Below are 26903 nucleotides of genomic sequence, written 5' to 3'. Positions count from 1 at the left end.
CCAGTAAATAGTTGGAGTTATTTCCACAAAACAAAGTACAGCTTCACATTGTTTGATTGGTTTGGGGATTCTTTATCATATCTGAATCTCCAAATATATTTTGTAACAATAGTACCATGTGTGAATATAGACTCCTTTATATAATCCATATGAGGTTATCTGATATTGAAAATATGAAATTGATGTTCCTTAAAGTTTTGGTTTAAGATACATGGAGAAGTTTTGAACCCTAATTTGTTTTTCAGTTATCTATTAAACTAATTGGTATAAAATATACCAAAGGAAGCTTTTGGTTTTCATTTGGAGATGATGAGAAAGTCTGTAATTGAGAGTGTAGGTGCCACAGTATTACATCTTTTAAAGAAATTTAGGGGTGTAACTAACTTTAACAACTAAAATTAACTGCTCATTATTTTTATTAAGAAAGGGTAACTTTAATTCCCTACAATTTGAGTTACAGATAAAAATATTTGAATATAAAGTAGACATTGCTATGATAGCATAAATTAAAAAATCAGCTTAGGTTTACTTCTGGAGAACTTTTCCCACAACCAATTTTAGTTTTGATGTTAAAAGGAGTACCAGGCTTAAGTAATATTAATTTAGGATGTTTAAGATAAGAGGGAATTAGATGCCAAGCCCAAACAAAAAGCATATTTTTGTAAGTCATACCTCAACTTGTATTTCCTGAATCCAGATGATATTAAAATATTTAATAAATTTCTGAGATTATGGGAAGATCAAATTTGCCAGACTTGTGTCCCTTTACAGAGATAATACAAATATATAACATATTTTGCTTGAACTTGGAGTGATTTTAATATATATGCAGATTGGTTTCATTGTGGCAGTTGCTTTTACTCTCTATTTGCTGTGCTTGTGGTGTAAGACCTTGTGGGGAGGAACAATGAGCTGATTATGGACTTCCAGAAAACTCCATCTGAAATGAGACTGATAATAAAAAGATTTGTTCTGGTGTTGTGAGTCCAGACTGATCGGTACTATGGGGCATGATTACATGATCATTTATTAGAAGCTATTTTACTTCAGAGGTAACAAGAATTGATCTAAAATTTGTGTGGAGGATAAAAGGACCAGTTGTCAGGTCAACAATGAGAACTCCTGTGCAGTTATTTTTAAGTTCAGATATAGGACTAAAGATCCATGCAATGTCTCAATTGCAATTTCTTTCTGATTTCTAGATTGTCGTAGGAGATAAAGTTGTTTTGATGCCTGTGAACGCAGGACAGCCACTGCATGCCAGCAGCATAGAGCTTCTCGATAACCCAGGCTGTAAGGAGGTGAGTTCCCTAGCTAAGGACAGCGATTGTTGGTTTTCTTAGGTGGGAGAGAGAGAAAAAGTCACGTAGTGTCCTTCATTGTTTTCATGAGCATAATCCTAGTAAGGCCAACTAATATTTCTAACGTACATGTAGACGCTGACTAGCTAATTTTAGATGGTCCTTTGATGAAATTTTTATTGAGGTACATACTTCAATTGTCCAAAGTTGTCTTTTTCTTCTTTTACTAGTTGAAATAATGATTTCTTTATAGAATGGAATCTGTAGTCTTATAACTCGATATTTCTTCATTAATAGGTGAATGCTGTTAATTGTAACACAAGCTGGAAAATCACTTTATTCATGAAATTTAGTTCCTATCGAGAGGATGTGTTAAAAGGAGTAAGTATGTGCTGCATTGAACATTTGCTGGAAGAAATGAAGATAGTCTTACTAAAGAACCTCTGCACTCATAATTTACAATGTGACCACAAATCTTAATACTATGAATGTTTTATTGAGTTACTCCCCACCAGTATTTTAAATGTGTAAATAATCATTCAAAGCCAAGTAGCTGACAGAAGGTCCCTGAGTATCAGAACCAAAAAGAACCTCTTGTTTTTCAGGGATAATGAGAAATTCTATAGTTGAGAGTATAGGTGCCACAACAATATAACTTCTAGAGAAACTTAACAGTGTAACTAACTTCAGTAACTAAAATTAAACTGTTTATTATTTTTATTAAAAATAATTCAGACAAAATACATACTATTGTCATATATATCTAAAAGGAAATAAAAAATAATTCAGACAGTTGTTGGAATGCATTGTTTCTTGATCTGTTTTTTCTAGGGTGATGTTGTTAGACTGTTTCATGCAGAGCAAGAGAAGTTTCTGACTTGTGATGAATATGAGAAGAAACAGCACATTTTCCTTCGTACCACCTTGCGTCAGTCAGCGACTTCTGCTACTAGTTCTAAAGCACTCTGGGAAATAGAGGTGTGTGATTATATAGATTTTTTTCTTACTTTGAATAAATATTTAGATAAAAAAGTAAGCTCCAGTAGGTTGTTTTATCATTATAGGCATCATTTATAATGTACTCATAAAACAATAATTTTTTTGTGAGCCAACTCATACCCCTTCATTGCTGTGATGGATCTGAAAGGATTCTGTGTCTTTCTCCTGTCTTCTCTGAAGTGTCTTTCATTCTCTCTCTTATATACAAACACACATTTAATAAGGCCATATATTTGATTTTGGTTTTTAAAAGTCCATTGTGAAACACTGTCAAGGCTGATTGGCCAGAAAGGGCCATGGAGTGAAGATGGAGCAGGATGATTCACTTTCAATGAAGATAGATATCAGAACTAGGCTGTCACTGATGAGAACAGTGTTTATTCTGGGGATGCCATTTCTATTGGAATCAAGAGACTCACTGTTGAGAATTTTTTCACTCTTTAGAAAGTATTTATTAAATGTGGCAGGATGTTAGAGTAATTAGAAATGTAAGATATGGGTTTTTTCTTTGACTTATCTTTCTATACAGTGGAGGAAAAAAGATACATAACCACTTGTGAACAAGGCAACAGCTGATAAATTGCATCTTGATTTAATGGACATGTATGCCTATAGCAGTGGTTCTCAACTATTTCAAACCCATCTCCTACCTCCTTCCCCCCCCCCACCTCCTTTTAAAGCCCATATTTTGTAGTGCTTCCCATAGTGCCCTAAATGAAATATACAAGTTCTCACGATTGAAAACAAATATAATACTCCATTTTAATATAAAGAAGAAACAAAAAGAAAATACTTTATAATAAAATGATATGTATTTCAACATGCAAATGACTACTCTAGAAGATATGATATTTATATCTATCTTTGATAAACCCATTTACATCCTGGGTTAGAGAGAAGCGGTAGAAGAGGATCTGAAGTCATTCCCTACAAGTTTAGGAAAATGAAAGAGCAAAGGTAATTGTGAGACTTTGATTAATAACTAGTAGGAGAAGTAAAAAAACAGAACAAACTTATTTGTACATGATAAAAGAAATAGAGGGAAATAACCACCAGTAGGGTGTAACAAGGCCTATTACAGAAACTTGAACCAAAATGAGGAAGTATGATATTTATGCAAATGAGCTGTGCCTTATTAATAAATGTAGCTAACACCCAAAGAATTCTTGATGTTATGACATGGGTTAGAATAGAGATGAAAAGGTATGACAAAACACTTCTCCTGTCTTGAAATCCCCGACTTGTTGAGGCACACCTTTAGTGTCTGGTATTTAGAAAGACTTTGGTGACTGTAGCTATCACCAGGTGACAGAACTGAGAAGGTGTGGGAAAAACACCATCACCAAAGCCAACAGCACAGGAGGCTGCATGAGACTTTTGCCAGAGGCTGCCTCCCTCTTCAGGGTAAGGCTGAATAGTAACAGGCAACCCCCCAAATAAATAAATAAATAAAGCATGAATTTGTACACTGCTGATTTCTTATTGTATTCCCAAAATTAAAAAAAAATCATCAAGATAGAAACACTGTGAGGTACTATTTAAAAACTTTATTCATGAAGTATAGTGAGTTCCCTGCTTATTTAATATTTGGTTCCAACTCTGTTACAAAGAGTTTTGAAAACTCTGCCATCTCTTTAGTTGCATGACTTTTGCTGAAACTGCACCACAGCCATGAAACCCTCTCCAGCAAAGGTGTAGTTGGAATTTCTGTGACACATTGAACAGTCAGATGGAGAGTGAATAAGTTATTTAAGAGCTTTGAGATAATGTCTTTATTACATTTAAGCTCCCTTCTCCATCATGAATTCATTAAATAATTGGACCTTTCAGATAACTTGATGCAAAAGCTTTTTAGAATAGTCATGTGCTGAAGTATTACCAATGTGTTTTTGTGGAAGAGGTTTGAATGATGCAGGCTCAGGGTGCTTCTCTATTGTATGCTGTAACAGCTGGGTTTCCTCAGGAAGCCTGGGCCTCATGCTCTGTCAGCATGAGGATCAGGCATTTCATGCAAAGAGGTATTTAATATAGGAATTAGATCTGACAGTATTGGAAGGGCTGGAGGAGGAAAACTGGTATGGGGGACATGGACTTATTGAAGATCTAGCATGACTGAAAGCCACCCTCCTCTGAGCCTGCAGGCCTGTTCTCACATGCTATGCTGTCCCCAAGCACCCACCCTTTAGGAGACTACTGTCACTAAAAGAGGAACCTTTCTGCTACTATCTTCCTCTACTTTCCATTCTCATGGAAATGCCCATAACCTTGCCAGGCAAGGTTTCTTTCCCCTGATATAGAGAAGCATCTGGGCTCTCTGCTAATGCAAGCCTTAGCATTTGGGGTTCCCTTTGCCTGGAATGATCTCGTCAGTCTCTGCATGACTGTCTTGTTCTCTTTCTTCAAGTTTCAGCTCCCATGTCATCTCCGAGTAACCCATGTGGATTGCTATATAGAAATTAGCATTTCCTAGTTACTCCACCATGCACTCTGTCTCCTTCCTTTTCAAATCTTATTTATTTCTTTGTTTTCTAATTTTATCTTCTCCATTAGAATGAAATATGTAGTCATTTCCATTGCCCTGCCTTTATTGTCTTGAAGGGTACCTGGCCTATAGTAAGGTTTTTACTACCATCTATGGAATAAGAGATGGGGGAGAACCACAGTCTTGGGTTTGGATTGGCCCAGTTTTTGTTCTGGAAATATGCCTTATGGAATGAGGCAGTATTTGCAGATGGAAGGCATATACCTCATGCATGCATAGTGAGTTAACAACCGTTAGTCTATCTCTTTTGCTCACTTATAAAGAATTTTGTTGGCCTGCCACATCATACTCTCATGAAAACGTGTATTAGATTTTACAGGTCAGTATTAACAGGAGGGCACTCTGCATAAACTCTTGGCATTTGTTTGCAGGAACATGAATACTATTTGATATTATTGTAATTACTGTCTTTGTAGGTGGTTCACCATGACCCATGCCGTGGAGGTGCAGGACAGTGGAACAGCTTGTTCAGATTTAAACATCTTGCAACTGGGAACTATTTAGCTGCAGAGGTAAGATTATGGGATATAGTGCAAATAAGTCACTAACTCTGAAATAGAGAAATAGGCAATTGGTTTCTCGAAAAGGGATAGTTGTTATATAGATTTGATTATTGCCTGTAATATTCTGGGTTGGCATATAAATTATTTTTTAAAAATGTAGATAATAGTCAAATTCTTAAAATAAAAATGAAAGTAACAATGAAGGGGCTGGGGTTGTGGCTCAGTGGTAGAGTGCTCGCTTAGCACATGTGAGACACTGGGTTCGAACCTTAGCACCATATAAAAATGAAATAAAGATATTGTGTCCAGTGACAACTAAAAAATAAATATTTTTAAAAAAGTAACAATGAAAAAACTTTGCAGTTGATCTTATTGTAAGGTCAGCTGAAACAAGGTATCTGACTTGCATATGTATGTGATATGGTCTAAAATTTTCTATTTAGTTTCAGTCTTTCAGAGTATCTGTATTAGAGGCATGATCAGTTCGTTGTTGATGTGTATGTGACCCACAGAATGTCAGGTTTACATTCAGTGGCCACTCTTTCACCAGTAGGTGGTTTTTATTGTTCAAACCTTTGGAGAGGAAAGGGTTTGTTCTCGATTCACTGAACTGTCCTAAAACTGTCAATAAGAATAGTAAAAACATATGAAGGACTTTTTAAAAAATAATTTTTTTCATATTCATTTATTCTAAAATTAGCTTCTATGTTTCTATGGTGATATTTTGATACAATGTTCTTATTTTTTAAATTAGTCTTTTTAAAAAATTTAATTTGTTATATATGACAACAGAATGCATTACAATTCATATTACACATATAGAGCACATTTTTTCATATCTCTGGTTAAGAAGAGTCATATCTTTTGTGTCTTCACACATGTACTTAGAGTAATGATGACCATTGCATTCCACCTCTTTTCTACCCCTATGCTCCCTCCCTTTCCCTCCCTCCCCTTTGCACTATCTAGACTTTTCTTTTTCTACTAAAAGCATATTGACAATCAGATGTGAAGAGTGGTAGAAATAACATCAAAAAAGATCTTAGAAATAGTTCAAAGTTTGGTTATCTAATTTAAAAATAACTTTGAAACTATTCTTATTTTATTTGTTTATTTTTGGTACTGGGGATTGAACTCAGGGGTGCTTAACTCCTGAAACATGTCCCCAGCCCTTTTTTAATTTTTTTATTTTGAGACAGGGTCTTGCTAAGTTGCCGAGTCTGGCTTTGAACTTGTGATCCTCCAGCATCAGCCTCCCAAGCTGCTGAGATTTCAGGTGTTAAACCATTGCTCCTGGCCTTGAAAATATTCTATTTTTTTTTAAATGTGTATAGAAATATTCATTCTGTTCTTTACTCTGTTTCTGTTTTTTAGAATTTCTTTTGAGATTGTAATCCAGAGGTCTAAAAGGCTTTAACCATCACTTATCTGACTTCTGGTTTTGGGTGTGAGGAGAGATAAGGAGGGAAGTGGTGTTGGTAGACTGATTAGAAGAGACATGGGGAACAGGGGGGTCTTGTAGGTTCTATAAGCGTGTGACCCATCACCACCTGCAGCCAACCCCATTACCCTCACAAACTTGGTCCTCTGTGGCGTTCTTCATAGTACTCGCCATCTGACTCCGTGTACACTTTATTTTAGTGACTGTCTGTCAAGGGATCACTTTCTATGCCTGATCTTAGCCAAAGGGCCAACAAGTGATGAGTGTACCAGTGCTTTTTGGAGGCAGGGATCTTGGTTTTCACCATCACTGGATCCCTAGCACCTAGAACAGTGGCTGGCACTTGGCAAGCATTTGATGGATATTTTCTGAGTAAATGAATGAATATAAAAGAGCTATGCAGACTTTTGTAAGGTTAGAGGGTGGGAAGAAGGAGACTTTAGGATTTGTATGTAAGAGGTATTTGCAGCCATATTTGTGCCAATTAATCTCTCAAAGCTCCACTTTCCTACTCTGGAAAATGAGGATAATTAAATATAATTACATTAAGAGAACTAAATGAGGTAAAGTGCTTGGTGTAATGTGTGGCTCAAGGTAAGCACCCAGGAAGTGATAACAGCATGATTAATTGTATTATATGATTAATAGGGATCACTCTTCCTCTTATAAATATCTGGCACATTATTTATTGCTCAACTAAATGTAACGTGGCTGTGTAATTTCTAGGCTATCTGAACAATAAATATCTCAAAGTAACCCTTTTGAAAAGTAACTCTTTGAAGCAAATATGCACAGTAAAGCAGAAAATCTCGTCTAAAATAAGAATTAGAAAAACCTAATGCAGTCTGTCAAAGGTAAGAAATTAGGATTAAAGTCCCTTTGGATTCTGTGTCAGTGATTGTTTTTCATAGTTCACTTTTCAGTTAATACCATTTTACTTCTGACATTCTGTAGGAAACTGACATGATATGCACATTCCTTATTAATTTCTGTGAATAAAACATATCATTTGATAAATTCAAATGGTTAGATTACTAGGGATTAAATTGTTCATCACTTTCTGTGATGATCCAAGACTTTGATACATAAATGAATTAATTAAAAGATTGAAAAATAGAAAGCAATTGATTCCTTGAAAAGATTTTGTTAGACTATCTTTTCACTCTGTCTCTAGAGAACATAGTTTTAAATGCCAGAAGCTATTTTATCCATTAAAGAGTCTGGTGTATTTGGAGGACCTTTTCTTTGACCTTTAATTCTGTAGATAGCATCTTTTTTTTATGGCAAGGTAGGAGAAGAAGAATTAAGTATTAAATATATATCTAAAAATTGAAAGCTAGAAATCCATTTTCTATAGATTTTATCTAATAGAATGGGTGCTTCTGTGTAATATTTTAACATTGAAATAGAAACCGTAGCTTCAAAACACTGGCTTTCATAAGCTGTAGTTTTCTGTTTCCTGCATCAGTAGTTCAGATAAGAGCCTGGCACACTGATGTCCCAGGGTGCACGTCCTGGTGTACGAGTGTCTGGAGGGGTGGCCAGTCACAGTCACTTGATAAAAAATTGATTTCTAGTCAGGAAGCAGGTGGTGACCAGCTTCTGATAGCCATGGAGAAACCATGATTACCCTTTTGTCATTTTGCTTTTTAAAAATTCCCCAAATCTCAATTACAAAGATTATTTGGGTCATTGAGGCACTACAGGGAATTCCTCAAAATTTGAGTTATAACCTCCTGACATTATTTGCTTTATTGATCTACACTCTTCTTTTTGGGTGCAGGAAAGATCTATGGCTTTTATTTATCAAATATTTTTGTTTTATCTTTAATGTCTACGTATTACTTTGTATTAGGGTGTTGAAAACAAGCGTTGTAAATGACAACTTTTGGAATTTATAAAAACATCAAACATCATCTCTAAGATTCCATAGACTCTTCTATCTGTGTATCTTCAGTGCCTAATAAATGCACAGCTGGGCAGAGTGCTTTACATACAGTGAGGAAGCAAAGGACTGTCTTTGCTCTCCAGGAATTGGCCTTGGAGTTCAGAGGACAGTATATAATCAACAGCTAGAGCCTGTAGGTAACGTCACACAGAGCTACTTACCTGTGCTGGTAGAGTTGGTCAGTGTAAGATGAGTCCAAAGGGTTCTTTCTTGGGGTGAACTTTTTCCCATGGTTCTCAAAGAAAGTAATAGACATGGATTGGAAGAGAAAAACCTTGTAGGTTTTTCAAGAAGGCACAGACATGGATGTGAAAAGTTTAAATCATATGTAGACAATATAAAAACTAAGGCGCACTTCAAGGAAAGGGTTGAGAAAGGGATTATTGACAGTTCACTTTCCTTTAAGATTATGAATGAAGAATTTGGATTTGCCATAATTAGTAATAGAAATGAGATTTGAGGCAATTTCTCCTAGCAACCTAGAGGCTGTGACTAAAGGACTATTTGAAACCATTGAAATAGACCGGTGAAGTCATAAAAAAAAATCCAATCTGCCCTTGAAGAGCTCCCGTATAGTGTGGCAAATATGTGATAGCAGTAGGAATAGTAGCGTGCTTCAGTGCTGCATACCTATGCCAGAGGGTGCCAGGTAGCTGCACGGCAGGCTGAGGAGGCTGAGGAGGAGCTGCTTGCTGGATGAGTGAGAAACATGGGGAGAGACAAAGGGGGCTCAGGTAGTAAGGGCAGCTTGTACCTGAGCAAGGAGGCATGCATGTCATACAGTGTGGTTTTGTGTGACTGATACATGTGGAAGTTGTGCTAGATGGTGGGAGGGATTGTTCAGAATAGAAATGTAGTTCAGAGCATATCCACTAAATTAAGAAGAGTGGTTTTAACTTTAAAGTAAGAGGAGTGTTATAAAGAAGATTGTATTTAAAGAAGACCACTCCAGAGTTGCACTGACCAACATGTTACCTTCTAACCACGTGTTGGCTACTAGATTAAAATTAATATTATTAAAATTAAATGAAATCTAAAAGTCAGTTTCTTAGTCATACTACCCACATTGTGTGTTGTCCATTGGCTACTCCATCTGGGATAGCACAGGTATGGGACATTTCTATGGTCAAAGAGAAAGTTCTAGTGTATAGTGCTGGTCAGGAACTTTGTGAAGTAACCAAAAGAGACTGGAGTTAGAAGCAGAGGACCAGAAGGATGATACCTTCCAGGAACTTTGGGAATCTGGGCCAAGGGCATTGATAATGGTAAGGAGGCGAAGGGTTGAAGATATTTTTAGGAGGCAGAATCAATGGCATGGTAACCACTAAATGGTAGAGTTTAGGAGTAGAAGAATTTCAGATTTGAAGAACTGGAAATGTCACTTCTCAATTTGGAGAAAATGGGAGAAGGTGCCAAGTTAATGAAGGAACTGCTCTGATTCTGCTCTGATTCTCCATTCTGCTCTGATTAACTTTGGTTGGGGTTGCTTATAGAATGTCCAGGTGAAAATGTCTAATAGGCACGGGCTTCACAAATGGTTTAGAAATTCGGGGATTGACTAGGGCTAACAAAGTAGATTTCATTCTCATCTCTACAGAGAAGATCATTAGGGAGTGTGAAAGAATGGTGAGATGTTTAAGACAGAACCACAAGGAACATTATCTTTTAAGGGTGGACAAAAGACTGGGAGCCTGCCAAGCCAGAGAAGCAGCTGGAAAACCAAGTGGGTTGAATCACAAATGCCAAGCAAGGGAGGATAGAGTTTCAAAAAGGAGGGAGTGTTACCGAAAAGGTCAGGAGCAAAATCTATTTACAGCACTTGGCAAGACTGCGATAATTTGTGACTTTATTGAGAACATTTTTTAGTGGAAGCCAGAAGGCCTGGGTGGAGGAGTGATGAGGAAGCCAGGAGGTAGAGGTCAGTGCCTATCAAATGTTCAGAGAGAGCGAGCGAGAGTTAGAGTGCAGATAAGAGTCCCGTTTGATACTTTTTGCAAATATACTTAAAAATGATGGGTGAGTATTGCACTGTTTTTGCATTGAAGAGAAGTACCTAAAAAGGAGCAGGATATCACAGGGTCTTACTCTCTTTTCCCATGGCTTTTCCACCCGCAGCAGGCATATTTATAATTTATACCCTTACTTTAATGTGCTTTTGGCATTCTTGGTAAATTAGATTATGCGATTCTTGAACTGCCTTTGAGTTTATGGTTATTTATATTGGCCAGTGGCACAAAGAGAACCTAGAATAGTAGGGGGAAAAAGTCTCCTGTGTACTGTTTACAGTCTATCTCACTTGAAGCAAATATCTAACTTTTCTGGACCTGAGTTCTTTTGTGTATTAAAAAAGGTGACAATATATGTCGTATGGAATTATTCTGGAATTAAGGAAGATAGAGTGTATACAGTCCCTTGTACATGAAATTTATTCAGTATGTGTTAAGTTTCTTCAGTTTTGTAGAGAGGAAAGAAAGAAGACACTGGAGAACAGTGTTTTATTATTATTATCATCATTGTCATGAAGAACTGATACTTCTTTGTCATATAATGTAATGGGAAAAAAATGTTTAGGGACCAATTTTAGTGATTTCATCTGTTTACCTGGAAAATATCACCTGTTATGCTTTTTTTTTAAAGAGAATTTTAATATTTATTTTTAGTTCTCGGCGGACACAACATCTTTGTTGGTATGTGGTGCTGAGGATCGAACCCGGGCCGCACGCATGCCAGGCGAGCGCGCTACCACTTGAACCACATCCCCAGCCCCACCTGTTATGCTTTGACATAGGAAATACTGCCTCATGGAGACATCAAAAATTCTTCCAATCAAATTCTACCCAAAGTTTACACGTCAGACATGATACACAAGCCAGCCAGTTACTTCCATGACATAAAGTAGACACTTTGGGTGAGATTACTCGAAATTAACTGGGTTAAATGTGCTGTGTGCTTATCAAGGAGGGCAGCTTAACAGACTGCTCATGCCTTGTAGTATTATACTACAATGTTGGTTGCTTTTATTTTTCTGAGGTCCTCTGATAAAATTTTCTTGAAAAAATACCAATTGCAGGGCTGGGATTATGGCTCAGCGTTAGCACGCTCTCCTAGCATGTTTGAGGCACTGGGTTTGATCCTCAGCACCACATAAAAATAAATAAATAAAATAAAGGTATTGTGTCCAACTGCTACTAAAAAAACATTAAAAAAATACCAATTGCACTGATCTGATCATTACACATTGCATGTATGTTTTAATTTAGCACACGATGCCCCACAAATATTTACAACTGTGTCAGTGAAAATAAAGTTTTATTTCTAGAGAAGAAATGAAGATTCTTTTGAATAACTTGAAACAGTTTTCTGTTATATGATAACTTAATTTGTAGTCTTGCAATGTGGTAGAGTTAGAATTCATTGAGGCTTGTAGCATTTTAAAAGGTTTTCATACTGAATAATTCCACAGTTTTTCTCTGTAAACCTGTTGAGATACTTGAGAAATCCCCCATTTATGGAAGAAATGCTTATATCACTTCTTTGACTTCTTCACAGTTAGCAGTTATGTCTTTCTTTATGTACTTGTTCCCCTGAGCATTGTGTATGTCCCTCCACTGACTGTTTTGTTCCCCATGAAGAAAGGCCCATGCAAGCTCATGACTGGATGTCTTGTGCTAGAACAGTGTCTCACATGTAGTTTACATTGAGTAAATACTAGATGATTGAATAGATGAAGCATAAGGACTATGCTTATTGTAAATCCAGTTATTTCTTTTTTTTTTAAAGAGAGAGTGAGAGAGAGAGAGAATTTTTTAATATTTATTTTTTAGTTTTTGGTGGATACAACATCTTTGTTTGTATGTGGTGGTGAGGATCGAACCCGGGCCGCACGCATGCCAGGTGAGCGCTCTACCGCTTTAGCCACATCCCCAGCCCGAGTTATTTCAATTTATAGAAAAGGAAATCCAGGCCCAGTGAGATGATTCATTTTGCTCAAAGTAAAAAAAAAAAAAAAAAAAAAAAATATATATATATATATATATATATATATATATTTATATAAATATATATACACACACACATATATGTACACACATACATATGTATTATATATGTGCATATGTAACTTATGTATAAAATATATATATACATATAGTGACAATATTAGGGATGAATGCTAATCTTGTACAGTTTCATCTGTATCAGTGGTTCTCAATTTCAGGGTGATTTTTGGCAATGTCTGTAGGCATTTTTATTTCATAATTGGAGAGGGGGACTTATATTTGTTGCTAGAGAACAGAGAGCTAGCTAGACATCCAATAATGTATTAGACAGCCCTCCACAACAAAGAATTATCTTGTCCAAAATGCCAGTAGTGTTTAGGTTGAGAAATCTTGATTAACACTACTCTGCAATTACACAATTATTTGTTGAATGTCCCCTAGGTGAAAGTAGTATTTTGAGATTGTGAAGGAAAAAAATAGGTGATTAATCCATGGTTTTTGGCCTTGAATAGTTTGCAATCTAGAGGAGAATTCTATTAATTGAGTCACTGTGACATTGAGATCTTTCTTATAATTGCTTCCATCATACATCTGAGACATCTGGTCTTGTGTAATGTTTAAATTATTATATCTATAGGTGCCATCTCACAGTAAGTTTAAAGAATTACAACCTGAAATCTAAGCACAAATAAGAAAAACCAACTCTAAAACTTACTTATAAACATCATGCTTACACATAATACTCTGATTTAACCACCTATTAACTGGGTGATTAAGTTATTCAGAAAAGTTGTAATAAAGCTATTGTTTGTAGAAATGAAGGGGGCATAATCTAAAGGAAATTAGGCCATTTCATATGCTAGAGATTCTGTAGGAACCCCAACATGTAAATTACAAGCTGTTTTTGGTGAATTAAGAAAAACATCTAGGAATTAGGACAGTAATGTAAGATATGACATTATTTAGGTTTTATTTTGCAGTATACTAAATAAAGTGAATCAAGGTTTAGAAATGGACTCTTGTTCATTGTAAAGATCTCCAATGGTATAGTTTTAGAGAATACAGACCAGTTTTTGAGAACTATATAGTGCTAAAACTCCCTGGATAAAATGTGGAACAAAGCACTTGGTTATGAAGATATAGTAAAGATATTTTGGCTTCATGAGGTAATAGAGTGCCACGTTTGTAGGCTCTACCCTGTAATGTCAATTCTATGGGGCAGGCATGTCGCTAGTTAGATGGCAAAAGGAGGTAGACAAACTCTTACATAGTTTTGAGTGTTTCATACACAACACAGCTTTTGGCATTGTTACCTTGGTGGTGCAGTCAAGTTCACAACTTTGTCTTGGGGGGAGAAAATAATTTTATTGTACATATGCAATGGGATAATATGGGAGCCTTGGTATATAGTTCTTCCACAGTCATAGGAAGAATTACAAATCAAGCATCACAGTTTCTGATCTGCTTTTTATGTTTTCTTACTTTGAAGATTATTAAAGTAAAAGCCTTTGATAATCTTTTTAAAAACAAGATAGATGAAGTAATGCAAAATAATTTTGAGATCTCATATTGCTCTTTTAGTTTATTTGTTTGTAGATAGGCAAAACTTCCACCAGATGGCAGTAAACACTTACTTCCTGACTATTCAATAGTCTGGATTCAATTAATTAAAAACACTACTCAAGAACTTGTTTATTAGTATATGTTTACGAATATTATGGCTGTAGCCTTAAATATCCATATATTTAGTTCTGTATCATATCTGTCAACTATAGAATATGAGAAAGGCCCAATTTGTATGTATGTGTGTGGATACAGATAAAATACAGACACATACTAGACCCTAAACACACAGAATATTCCACATTAAAATATAAATTGTAGCTGGCATACATAAACACCCATTTAAAGTTATTTTTTCCTTCATCTCTTTTCTGGACTTTTATCAATCAGATTTGGCCCTGAAGTTCTAGTCACTGTTTTACTTGAAAATATACACTCAACGATTTTATGACATTAATGTTTATAGATTGTGAAGGAAAAGAAAGGTGATTAATCCATGTTTTTTGGCCTTGAATAGTTTGCAATCCAGAGGAGAATTCCATTAACTCAATCACTGGGACATTGAGATCTTTCTTATAATTGCTTCCATTATACATCTGAGACACCTGGTCTTGTGTAATGTTTAAATTATTATATCTATAGGTGCCATCTCACAGTAAGTTTAAAGAATTACAACCTGAAATCTAAGCACAAATAAGAAAAACAAACTCCCTCCTCCTCCTCCCCTCCCCCTCCTCTTCCTTCTCCTCCCCCTCCTCTCCCTCCTCCTCCCCCTTTTCCTCCTCCTCTACAATATCTTTCTTTCCTTATTTTTATGTGGTGTTGAGGCTCTAACCCAGTGCCTCTCATGTGCCAGGCAAGTGCTTCTCACTGAGCCACAACCCCAGGCCTGTGATGTTACTTTCTCTATGCTACTTTGCACTGTATCTAACTTCTTTCTATTCTTCTTTAGCCATTTAAAAAAAAACCACTCTTTTTAAATATTAGTAGTCTTTAAATTCTTTGTCTGTTATTCTCTTCCGTGGCTGCTGTGGGCCATAAATTTGATCTTGGTTATCTGTAGCTATATAAACTTAATCAATATTTCAAAGCTTGAGTTCTTTCCCCACAAAATGATAATTATTCTTAGTGCAGAGTTAAAAACTTGAGAGTCACAACAAGCATTTTCTTCTCACATTCAGATACTACTGATTTTATGTATGTGTGGCCTGTGGTTTAAAGTCCCCATTGGTCTGGGTGGATCTTCCCTCTGGTCTTGGATCACACCGCTCTTTATTATGGAGGCAGGAGGGAAGCAAGACACTAAGTGACTGAATGATGTATCTCTGGCACCATCAGACCTGTGCCTCGTCACCCTGCCACTTGACAGTGGTGTGACTTTGCAGAAGAACCCTGGGTGCCTCATCTGTACAGAAGAGTTAAGAATCCCTTCTTATAGCATAGTTGTGAGGTTAAATGAATGAACCTTTAACAGCATATAAAAAGGATTTCATAAATGACCTTTCAGGGTCTTCTCTAAACAAGGCTCATTTTTCTCACTTGTGTGACATTTGCTCCCCCAGCGCTGCCTGTCTTCTCAGTCCTTCTTTCCTTCTCTGGCCGCTTAAAATTCTACCCATCCTTCAAGGCTTATCTCAAATGCTACTCTCCATGAATAATTCTTGAATAAATTTGCCCACCACAGATCCCTCCTTCCTCTGACCTATATTATTTATAAATTATTCATTCCTGTCTTATATCTCTGGTCACATTCTATTTTGTATTATAGCTGACTGTATTTATGTCTTATTTTCCCTCCTAGATCATAAGGTCTTGTGGTCAGGGACCATATTCTCTTTGTCTTTGCTAAAATACCATATGCCACAATGCTTTGTCCATTATAGATGCTCTATTAATATTTATTGAATAAAAGATTGAAGAGCATATTAGTTTTCTTTTTCTTCAATGCTGGATTTATAGTTTATTTTTTTAACATAAGGAAATATTTCCGTTAAAATCCTAAAAGATGCGGTTATCTGTAGCTATATATATCTTTTTCTTCCTTCTTTAAAAATAATTTTTTTGCTATTTATTCTTAGTCCAATTACTTTAATAATTACTGCTGTCACTATGTTTAGAGAAGGAAAACAGCATGGTATTTGATCTTTAATAGTTAATTTTGGTGCATTTATATAGCCATAGTTTTAGTTGGCTGGCCTTTCCCCCTCCTTTCCCTTCTCTTCCTCTTTGTTATTATTATTACTGTTCACACTTTACTGAATTTACTAATTGGCTACAACCATCACTTAATGTGATTTATTTAAAATAGAACATTGTAGGCCGAGAGACACAGATGAGACAGAACCTGACTGGCACATCTTGGCATTGCCGCCAAGTACATGAATGTGTAAAATTCATTGACATCCACCTGGGGTTCAGTTAGAGTTTTTTTTTCCCCTCATTTTTCAGATGAGAATGCCAAGTTCCATGGGGACTGTGTGACCTTTCCCGGCACACATGGCATTTCCTTTTAGAGCAGCCTGGGACTAGCTCCCCGTTCATCCCAGCAAGGATTGAACTGGGTGATCCTGAGTGAATAAAATATGTCAAGACTGAATTATAGAATGTAACATTGAATGTGGTATAGACTATGACCTGTACTTCAAAGGGTATAAATTATTTTGTGTTTGACTTAGGAATGTTAATTCCTATTTCTGTGCACATTTTAGTTATAGATATAGATGTGTCATGGTTTCCAGCATGAGTCTATTTATGGAACCAACTATTCTAATGCTTATTAAATGTAAATTTGACCCTAGGTTATATCTTTGGTTAAAAATGTCGCATAGTTTTGGTTGTAATTTAGTGAAAATTTTAGTGTGGATTTTTTTTAAGTTTGAAACAAAAGTTAGGATTTTAATTTGAAAACAAAATTTTAAAAAAACTATGGTGGTCCTTGGGGCTGGGGTTGAAGCTCTGGCAGAGCACTTGCCTTTTGCCTGTGAGGCTCTGGGTTTGATCCTTAGCACCACATAAAAAAATAAATGAACAAAATAAAGGTACTGTGTCCATTACAACTAAAAAAAAATTTAAAAATGTGGTGATACTTGATTAAAATAGGTGAATAAATCCCTTCTGGGCACCATACTGGAATTTTCTTTACTATCAAGTAAAAATGTATTTTCTTGGGTTTCCTAATCAGTAGATTAGGGGGCCAGATAACTAACTCTCTGGTTCTCAAATTTTCCTTCTTGCATCTTAAATGGAAGATTAATTCTGTTTGGGAACAAATTGCATGATTCATAATCCAAAGGAATTCAGGGAGTCCATGGTGGAGTCTGAGTCTCATAGGAAGTGGAGGTCGGCTCCAAACCCCCCGTTGCTGGCCCAGCCCTGACAGGTAGCTCATGTCTCCCCACCTTTGTATCAGTTCTGAGTGTGGAAGAGATGCTGTCATGGGGCTCCGGGACTGGGTCAGTTTTCTGTCCTTCCTCTTCCTTACACCTCCGCTCTCTGATTTGTTTCACCACAGTTTGTTTTTGTTTACTTTCATATTTCACATAAGTGGAATCACACAGCACATTCTTTGTGTGTCTTTCTTCTTCCACTTGATGTTTCCCAGAGTCATCTGTGTGGGGCGGTAGCTCACCTGGTTCCTGCTGAGCAACTCCATTTCTGACTCAACCACATTTGGTTTATCCCTCCTGTGCATGATGCGTATTTTACCTAGGCCTGATTTCTTGCTTTGCTTATGTCCCTCTTGCTGTTTTCCCTCTTTTCCCCACCTCATAATTTTTGAATGAATGTGTCGACCTCTTTTGTTGATTTTTCTCTTGAAATAAGGTGACCTTTGCACACACAGTCCTTCTTTCAAGTGAGCAAAGTTAGACTTTCTGTTATCTTTGATTATTGTTTGTGTTCTACTTATTCTGTCCTCCTTCTGAGTACACTGGCTGCCCAATAGTTAATAGTCCCTTCTCTGGTCCTCTGTTTTTTTTAAAATTTTTATTTTGTATGAAAGGATAGCTATCCAACTTACCCTCTTCATCACTCATTCTATGTGGCACCAACAGTGCTTTTTATTGCTGCTAGAATAGACTTTGAGTTTGTATTCATATTCATTTTTATTGAAATTCTCATTATCTTACATTGCAATACTTTATATTATTACTATTTACAATATTATATTGTTATCTTATCCTTTTAGCTGTTCATGCATTTTTTTGCCTTTACATAAAAGTCACATTTACTTGTACTTTCTTGAATATATGAAACCTTTTCCTGAAAATTTATTTTGCATCATGTAAGAAATATTCAGAAGGAACCTGAGAAAGAATTCCCTCTGTTCCAATGTACTTTCTCATCAGTTACCTTTAAAAAAAATATTTGTTTTTTAGTTTAAGATGGACACAATATCTTTATGTTTATGTGGTGCTGAGGATCGAACCCAGTGCCCCATGCATGCCAGACGAACACTCTACCACTGAGCCACAACCTCAGCCCTCATCAGTTAACTTTTGTTTTTCCCTTCTTTCCTTCCTTCTTTCTGTATTATCCTCATAAAAGTGAGTTCTGTACATAACCATATGAGTTGAGTGGCTTGTCCTTTTGTTCCATTTCTAAATTCTGTGGTCTGACAATTTGATCCTTTTTTTTTCTTTTATCTTCTTCCCCGCTTCCCTGCCCACCTCTTTCTTTTTTTTTTTTTTAATTTTTTATTGTGGGTTGTTCAAAACATTACAAATTTCTTGACATATCATATTCCACACTTTGATTCAAGTGGGTTATGAACTCCCACCTTCACCCCATACACAGATTGCAGATTCACATCAGTTACACATCCATTGATTTACATATTGCCATACTAGTGTCTGTTGTGCTCCGCTGCCTTTCCCATCCTCCCCCCTCCCCCCTCCCCACCTCTCCCCTCCCCTCCCCTCCTCTCTCTCTACCCCCTCCACTGTATAACCCTGAGGGTCTCCTTCCATTACCATGCAATTTCCCTTCTCTCTCCCTTTCCCTCCCACCTCTCATCCCAGTTTAATGTTAATCTTCTTCTCATGCTCTTCGTCCCTACTCTGTTCTTAGTTACTTTCCTTATATCAAAGAAGACATTTGGCATTTGTTTTTTAGGGATTGGCTAGCTTCACTTAGCATAATCTGCTCTAATGCCATCCATTTCCCTGTAAATTCTATGATTTTGTCATTTTTTAATGCAGAGTAATACTCCATTGTGTATAAATGCCACATTTTTTTTATCCATTCGTCTATTGAAGGGCATCTAGGTTGGTTCCACAGTCTTGCTACTGTGAACTGTGTGCTATGAACATCGATGTAGCAGTGTCCCTGTAGCATGCTCTTTTTAGGTCTTTAGGGAATAGACCGAGAAGGGGAATAGCTGGGTCAAATGGTGGCTCCATTCCCAGCTTTCCAAGAAATCTCCATACTGCTTTCCAAATTGGCTGCACCAATCTGCAGTCCCACCAGCAATGTACAAGTGTACCCTTTTCCCCACATCCTCGCCAGCACTTGTTGTTGTTTGACTTCCTAATGTCTGCCAATCTTACTGGAGTGAGATGGTATCTTAGGGTGGTTTTGATTTGCATTTCTCTGACAGCTAGAGATGTTGAGCATTTTTTCATGTACTTGTTGATTGACTGTATGTCCTCCTCTGAGAAGTGTCTGTTCAGGTCCTTGGCCCATTTGTTGATTGGGTTGTTTGTTCTCTTATTGTCTAATTTTTTGAGTTCTTTGTATACTCTGGATATTAGGGCTCTATCTGAAGTGTGAGGAGTAAAGATTTGTTCCCAGGGTGTAGGCTCCCTATTTACCTCTCTTATTGTTTCTTTTGCTGAGAAAAAACTTTTTAATTTGAGTAAGTCCCATTTGTTGATTCTAGTTATTAACTTTTGTGCTATGGGTGTCCTATTGAGGAATTTGGAGCCCGACCGCACAGTATGTAGATCGTAGCCAACTTTTTCTTCTGTCAGACGGCGCGTCTCTGATTTGATATCAAGCTCCTTGATCCATTTTGAATTCACTTTTGTGCATGGCGAGAGAAAGGGATTCAGTTTCATTTTGTTGCATATGGATTTCCAGTTTTCCCAGCACCATTTGTTGAAGATGCTATCCTTCCTCCATTGCATGCTTTTAGCCCCTTTATCAAATATAAGATAGTTGTAGTTTTGTGGATTGGTTTCTGTGTCCTCTATTCTGTACCATTGGTCCACCCGCCTGTTTTGGTACCAGTACCATGCTGTTTTTGTTACTATTGCTCTGTAGTATAGTTTGAAGTCTGGTATCGCTATACCGCCTGATTCACACTTCTTGCTTAGCATTGTTTTTGCTATTCTGGGTCTTTTATTTTTCCATATGAATTTCATGACTGCTTTCTCTATTTCTACAAGAAATGCCGTTGGGATTTTGATTGGCATTGCATTAAACCTATAGAGAACTTTTGGTAATATCGCCATTTTGATGATGTTAGTTCTGCCTATCCATGAACAGGGTATATTTTTCCATCTTCTAAGATCTTCTTCTATTTCTCTCTTTAGGGTTCTGTAGTTTTCATTGTATAAGTCTTTCACCTCTTTTGTTAGGTTGATTCCCAAGTATTTTATTTTTTTTGAAGATATTTTGAATGGAGTGGTTGTCCTCATTTCCATTTCAGAGGATTTGTCGCTGATATACAGGAATGCCTTTGATTTATGCGTGTTGATTTTAAATCCTGCCACTTTGCTGAATTCATTTATTAGCTCTAATAGTTTCTTTGTAGAGCCTTTTGGGTCTGCTAGGTATAGAATCATATCATCTGCAAATAGTGATAATTTAAGTTCTTCTTTTCCTATTTTTATGCCTTTAATTTCTTTCGTCTGTCTAATTGCTCTGGCCAGTGTTTGGAGAACTATGTTGAAGAGAAGTGGAGAGAGAGGGCATCCCTGTCTTGTTCCAGATTTTAGAGGGAATGCCTTCAGTTTTTCTCCATTCAGAATGATGCTAGCCTGAGGCTTAGCATAGATTGCTTTTACAATATTGAGGTATGTTCCTGTTATCCCTAGTTTTTCTAGAGTTTTGAACATAAAGGGATGCTGTACTTTGTCGAATGCTTTTTCCGCATCTATCGAGATGATCATATGGTTCTTATTTTTAAGTCTATTGATGTGGTGAATAACATTTATTGATTTCCGTATATTGAACCAGCCTTGCATCCCAGGGATGAATCCTACTTGATCATGGTGCACAATTTTTTTGATATGTTTTTGTATCCGAGTGGCCAGAATTTTATTGAGGATTTTTGCATCTAGGTTCATTAGAGATATTGGTCTGTAGTTTTCTTTCTTTGAAGTGTCTTTGTCTGGTTTAGGTATCAGGGTGATGTTGGCCTCGTAGAATGAATTTGGAAGTTCTCCCTCTTTTTCTATTTCCTGAAGTAGCTTGAAAAGTATTGGTATTAGTTCCTCTTTAAAGGTTTTGTAAAACTCTGCTGTATACCCATCCGGTCCTGGGCTTTTCTTAGTTGGTAGTCTTTTGATGGTTTCTTCTATTTCCTCAATTGATATTGGTCGGTTTAGTTTTCTATATCCTCCTGACTCAATCTGGGCAGATCATATGACTTAAGAAATTTATCTATGCCTTCACTATCTTCTAATTTATTGGAGTATAAGGATTCAAAATAATTTTTGATTATCTTCTGTATTTCTGAAGTGTCTGTTGTGATATTGCCTCTTTCATCCCGTATGTTAGTAATTTGAGTTCTCTCTCTTCTTCTCTTCGCTAGCATGGCTAAGGGTCTGTCGATTTTGTTTATTTTTTCAAAGAACCAACTTTTAGTTTTGTCAATTTTTTCAATTGTTTCTTTTGTTTCGATTTCATTAATTTCAGCTCTGATTTTAATTATTTCTTGCCTTCTACTTCTTTTGCTGTTGTTTTGCTCTTCTTTTTCAAGGATTTTGAGATGAAGTATGAGATCATTTATTTGTTGGTTTTTTCTTTTTTTAAGGAGTGAACTCCAAGCAATGAATTTTCCTCTTAGAACTGCTTTCAATGTGTCCCATAGATTCCGATATGTTGTGTCTGTGTTTTCATTTATCTCTAAGAATTTTTTAATTTCCTCCTTGATGTCTTCTATAACCCATTGATCATTCAGTAACCTATTGTTCATTCTCCAATTGATGTATGCTTTTTCCTTCCTTCTTTTATCGTTGATTTTCAGTTTCATTCCATTATGATCAAATAAGATGCATGGTATTATCTCTACTCCTTTATATTGTCTAAGAGTTGCCCTGTGACATAATATATGATCTATTTTTGAGAAGGATCCATGTGCTGCTGAGAAAAAAGTGTAACTGCTTGATGTTGGGTGGTATACTCTATATATGTCAATTAGGTCTAGGTTATTAATAGTGTTATTGAGTTCTATAGTTTCCTTATTCAACTTTTGTTTGGAAGATCTGTCCAGTGGCGAGAGAGGTGTGTTGAAGTCTCCCATGATTATGGTATGGTGGTCTATTAGACTCTTGAACTTGAGAAGAGTTTGTTTGACGAACATAGCTGCACCATTGTTTGGGGCATAAATATTTATGATTGTTATGTCTTGTTGGTGTATGGTTCCCTTAAGCAGTATGTAGTGTCCCTCTTTATCTCTTTTGATTAACTTTGGCTTGAAATCTATTTTATTTGATATGAGTATGGACACGCCTGCTTGTTTCCGAAGTCCATATGAGTGATATGATTTTTCCCAACCTTTCACCTTCAGCCTATGTATGTCTTTTCCTATCAAATGCGTCTCCTGTAGGCAGCATATTGATGGGTCTTGTTTTGTGATCCATTCTACTAGCCTGTGTCTCTTAATTGGTGAGTTTAAGCCATTAACATTTAGGGTTATTATTGAGATATGGGTTGTTCTTCCAGCCATATTTGTTTATTTCTGTTACTAAACATTGTTTGTTTTCCTCTTTGATTATTCCCCCCCCCCTTACTGTCCTACCTCCCACTGTTGGTTTTCATTGTTATTTTCCATTTCCTCTTCCTGTAATGCTTTGGCGAGGATGTTTTGAAGAGATGGTTTTCTAGCTGCGAATTCTTTAAACTTTTGTTTATCGTGGAAGGTTTTAATTTCATCCTCCATCCTGAAGCTTAATTTCGCTGGATACACAATTCTTGGTTGGAACCCATTTTCTTTCAGTGTTTGAAATATGTTATTCCAGGATCTTCTAGCTTTCAGAGTCTGTGTTGAAAGATCAGCAGTTATCCTGATTGGCTTACCCCTAAATGTAATCTGCTTCCTTTCTCTTGTAGCTTTTAAAATTCTCTCCTTATTCTGTATGTTGGGCATCTTCATTGTAATGTGTCTAGGTGTGGATCTCTTATGATTTTGCACATTCGGCATCCTGTAGGCTTCTAGGATTTGGGATTCTGTCTCATTCTTCAAGTCTGGGAAGTTTTCTTGTATTATTTCATTGAATAGACTGCTCATTCCTTTGGTTTGGAGCTCTGTACCTTCCTGTATCCCAATGACTCTTAATTTTGGTCTCTTAATGTTATCCCATATTTCTTGGATGTTCTGCTCATGGTTTCTTAACAGTCTTGCTGAGCTGTCTATGTTCTTTTCCAGTTGAAATACTTTGTCTTCATTGTCTGATGTTCTATCTTCTAAGTGTTCTACTCTGCTGGTAGTATTCTCCATTGAGTTTTTAAGTTGGTTTATTGCTTCCTGCATTTCTAGGATTTCTGATTGCTTGCTTTTTATAACCTCTATCTCCCTGTATAGTTGATCCTTTGCTTCCTGGATTTGTTTGCGTAATTCGTTGTCGAAGTGATCTTTCATTGTCTGATTTTGCTGTTTAGTGTCTTCCTTGATACTCCAGATCATCTGAAGCATGTACATCCTGAATTCTTTATCTGACATTCCATCTGCTGCAGCTGTTACCTCTTCTAAAGTTGCGTTGACCTGCATTGCTTGTGGTCCTTTCTTTCCTTGTCTTTTCATTCTGCTTGCGTATCTTTCCTGCAGGTGCGGGCGGCGGCTCTGCTCTCTCCTTATTCCAATTGGGGTGTCGTGGCTACCACGCCAGCAGGTCACTGGGCCTGTTCTGGGAGCTGGTGGCGGCTCTGTTCTGCCCCTACTCCAATTGGGGTGACGAGTGTACCACGCCGGCAGGCCACCGGGCCTGATCCGCCGGTCGGTTGCAGGTTTGCCTACCCTGCAGGCGCGGGCGGCAGCTCTACTCTGCCCCTACTCCAAATGGGGTGACTTGTCTGTCGTACCGGCAGGCCACTGGGCCTGTCCTGCTGGTCGGTCGCAGATCTGCCCACCTTTCGGGCACGGGTGGAGGCTCTGCTCTGCCCCTACTCCAATTGGGGTGTCGTGACTACCCCGCCTGCAGGACGCTGGGCCTGTTCCTGGCAAGGGAGGCGACTCTGCTCTGTCACTACTCCAATTAGGGTGGTGTTTGTAACACGCCGGCAGGCTCCTGGGCCTGATCCGCCGGTCTGTTGTAGGTCTGCCTACCTTGAAGGCGCGGGCGGCGGATCTGCCCTGCCCCTCCTACCACGCCTGCGGACCCCTGGGCCTGATCTGCAGGTTGATCACTGGTCTGCTCACCCTGCGGGCACGGGTGGCGGTTCCGCTCCGCCCCCACTCCAATTGGGGTCACGTGACCACCACACCGGCAGGGCCTGATCCGGGCATGGCAGAAGGATCTGCTCTGCCCCTACTCCAGTTGGGGTGCGTGTGTACCACACTGGCAGGCCATTGGGCCTGACCCGCCAGGCTGTCACAGGTCTGTTTACCTTGCAAGCGCGAAGGGCGGCTCTGCCCTGCCCCTCCTACCATGCCCATGTACTACTGGGTCGTGGGTCTGCCCACCTGGTGGGTGTGGGTGGCGGCTCCGCTCCGCCCCCTCTCCAATTGGGGTCACGCGGTCACCACGCTGGCGAGCCGCTGGGCCTGCTCCGGGGGCTGGCGGCGGCCCGGCTCCTTCCCTCTGGCTCGAGGACAAATTGAGGAGACTCGGGTGACTGAGCCTCACCCCCCCTACCAGGAGACCAACTGCTTATGTCACCGCTGGTATTGATGAAGATCTCTCCTCCACCGCTTTCTGCTGACATCAGATCTCTGCCATGTTGGTATCCTATGCGAATGGCAGCATTTCGTTCCCCTTGCCGGGCAACCCAAGCAACGGGTGAGTCCTGACCGGCCCTCAGCAGGACCCGGACCGAGACGCAGTTTCCGCGGGCTCCTAGCCCCAGTCCAGGGAAGTTCCGGGAGCCGGAACTCGGCCACTCCGTGCTCCGTGTAAGCTCCTATAAGTGTAAGCTCCAAGAAGCAGTCCCCGCGGGCTCAGTTCCGGGAGCCGGAATTCGGCTGCTTAGTGCTTGGTGTTTGCTCTGATAGTAGCAGGGTCCAAGAAGCAGCCTCCGCAGGCTCCGCAGCCCTGAGCCAGGGCAGTTCCGGGACGGTTCCGGGAGCCGGAACTCAGCCGCCCCGCGTTCGGTGTTCACTCCGATAAGATCAGATTTTAAGAAGCACCCAGGCGCTGAACCCTAGCAATCTGTCTGCAAGCCGCAGGTTAATTGCAGCCTGAAATTACCTGTTCTATGGCTGAATGAGCTGCGGTCAGTCGAAAACAGGTATGGTGACGTCAGTTTACCAACATGGTGGCTGCTGGCCTCCTCTGTGGTCTGACCGGTGTGGAGAACCGAGATGGACCGCTTCCTTCCCCCGTCTCGAACCCAGAATTCAGCCCTGAGTGCGGTGCTTGCGCGGCTGGCAGAAACTGCAGCACTGTAACCCTGCGTCTCTATCCCAGCGCGCGTTGCAGACTCTAGCCGCGGGGCGATTTGCTGAATAAGCAGTTTTACCCTCCGTGCGACAAACCTCTCGCGTTTGAGTCCCCGTAGCCGATCCTCGTGCGATGGAAATCCTTCCTCCAGGTTCCGGCGCACCCCACTATTGCTGGAAATTCCTAACAAGATATCCTTTAGCCGTCCTGACTTGTCATACTCCCACACAGTGAAGCAGCACACGGGGGTAATGCACTCCCCTCGCCGCCATCTTCCTTCCCCCCCACCTCTTTCTTTCTGTCACCAGGGATTGAACCCAGAGGTGCTTAACCACTGAGCCGCATCCCTAACCCTTTTTAATATTTTATTTTTGAGACAGGGTCTGGCTAAGTTACTGAGGTTGGCTTTGAACCTGTGATACTCAGATCTCAGCCTCCCAAACTGCTGGGATTACAGGCATGCACCACTGTGCCTGGCTTAATTCTTTTTCTAAGCCTTCAGCTAGCTGTAGGGCAGACTGATGGGTGCATTTCCAGTGCGGTTCCCAGTTTCAGCAGATGTTGACTCTCTGTGTCTGAGTTCCTCTGCAGTTGCTTCTGCCTCCTACCCCTTCACTATTTCTACTTTACGATGCAGTGAGATTCCAGCACACAGCTTTAGTGGTTCTTTTGTTTCTCTTCTTTTCACTACAGTGCTTCTCAGAAATTCATCTGCCTGCATCTGCTCCCTGTACTTTCTGCCCAGTTACTTTCTGAGAATTGTGTATCTCCCTGGTCGTGAGAGGAGATACAGGTCAATGGGGGGCCCGGCTAGGGAAATGATTTTCTGCTTAATCTAATAGCAGC

The 26903-nt window shown here is 38.7% G+C and overlaps 1 protein-coding gene across 4 annotated transcripts in view; it reads left to right on the top strand.

Moving 5' to 3' along the window:
- The window catches only part of Itpr2 (inositol 1,4,5-trisphosphate receptor type 2), a 518501-nt gene that overhangs the window by 100436 nt on the left and 391162 nt on the right, over positions 1 to 26903 (top strand). For all 4 annotated transcript variants that reach the window (XM_058576367.1, XM_058576366.1, XM_046435433.2 and 1 more), the window contains 4 exons: positions 1203 to 1301; positions 1599 to 1682; positions 2133 to 2279; positions 5259 to 5354. In XM_058576367.1, coding sequence (XP_058432350.1) covers positions 1203 to 1301; positions 1599 to 1682; positions 2133 to 2279; positions 5259 to 5354 — 426 coding nt within the window. The remainder of the gene's footprint in view (positions 1 to 1202; positions 1302 to 1598; positions 1683 to 2132; positions 2280 to 5258; positions 5355 to 26903) is intronic.

This window comes from Marmota monax, unplaced genomic scaffold (assembly GCF_021218885.2).
Source record: "Marmota monax isolate L192 unplaced genomic scaffold, Marmota_monax_Labrador192_F-V1.1 WCK01_AAM20220418_F8-fsc00012, whole genome shotgun sequence".
NCBI classification, from domain to species: domain Eukaryota; kingdom Metazoa; phylum Chordata; class Mammalia; order Rodentia; family Sciuridae; genus Marmota; species Marmota monax.
The sequence above is the reverse complement of the archived record's forward strand: the minus strand, read 5'-3'. Positions and strand labels throughout refer to the sequence as shown.